At 39.5% G+C, this 1132-nt stretch overlaps 1 protein-coding gene across 2 annotated transcripts in view; it reads right to left on the reverse strand.

The window, feature by feature from the left end:
• The window catches only part of capn3a (calpain 3a, (p94)), a 24347-nt gene that overhangs the window by 15991 nt on the left and 7224 nt on the right, over positions 1-1132 (reverse strand). For both annotated transcript variants that reach the window (XM_014018050.1, XM_014018051.1), the window contains exons 11-12: positions 1001-1012; positions 607-815 (exon numbers count right to left, since the gene is read on the reverse strand). In XM_014018050.1, coding sequence (XP_013873504.1) covers positions 607-815; positions 1001-1012 — 221 coding nt within the window. The remainder of the gene's footprint in view (positions 1-606; positions 816-1000; positions 1013-1132) is intronic.

The following is a 1132-nucleotide window of genomic DNA, read 5'->3' on the forward strand; positions in this document are numbered from 1 at the left end:
AGTTAAAATATGTTTATCAAATAAAGTCTAATGTTACAACTAATCGAGGATCCCTTAAAAATATTTTTTAATTTGAAATGTAATTAATAATTTTATTTTAAGCTACTAATTGTACAGAAATAGTTGTTGCTTTTATGTCCACGAGTTTCTACTAATCCTAAATAGTTTAAGACAATAAAATAAAATAAAACAAAAAAAAAAGCTTTGGGGAAATGAGGAACACCAGTTTTTTAGGAAGGGCCAGTCCCCTCTGGTGGTGCCCCCTGCCTGAAGGTTTTTGCTTGTTTCAGGTGTAATAAATGTAATATAAAATGTATGTTTAGTGTAGCTTTGAGCTTCTGAATTAATCTATAAAAGGACAGGTTCCTGTGGAAGAGATTTGTAAAAACCTGGAGAAAATGGAGCTTTTTATGCTACATTTTTTTACCAAAACATCTGAAACAAAAACATAYCATTATAACTCTAATATTGGTTGTATTTCACTAATACTCTACTAAGACCCAAAGAAGAATTTACGATGCCTGACTAAATCTAAAGCTCTGAGGGCAGACTAATTTACCCTCCACATGCAGCCCCGCTCACCCCCTGCAGAACTCGTCCACTCACTCTGAGGTGTTCTTCTTTTCAGAGAAGACCCGCAAGATGAACTCGCCCTCCTGGTGCGGCTCGTAGGTGGAGGGGACGATGACGTACTCGCCGGGGCTCAGGCGGAAGCGCTGTGTCACCTCGCGCAGGTTGATGTAGGACTTGGAGCGGGCCTTGGAGGAGTTCAACAAAAAGAAGTCCTTCTGCATGTGCTGCTTGTTTCCGTGCATCTGGAGCAGACAGCCACAAAGACAGGGGGACACATAAAGGCCTGGGTTATTCAGAATAGATCTAACGCTAAGACACAAAACTACAGACATGGGTTTGATGTGGGGAGAAAATAAAAACAGTGCAGGGCGCAATTCACTTGCAAATGTCTGCTTCAGAGTGAATGCTTTGTTTACACCTTCCTCACCTCCTTTGGCACCTGCGGAAAGACAAAGAACATTTTTATAGAAGAAATTTTAACTGAAGAACTTTTTGTTGCATCAAAAACCTGAAATTATGAAGGAGGATTTGCCACAATGCAAAATGTGTTTATTTATTC

This window comes from Austrofundulus limnaeus, unplaced genomic scaffold (assembly GCF_001266775.1).
Source record: "Austrofundulus limnaeus strain Quisiro unplaced genomic scaffold, Austrofundulus_limnaeus-1.0 Scaffold181, whole genome shotgun sequence".
Lineage (NCBI taxonomy): Eukaryota > Metazoa > Chordata > Actinopteri > Cyprinodontiformes > Rivulidae > Austrofundulus > Austrofundulus limnaeus.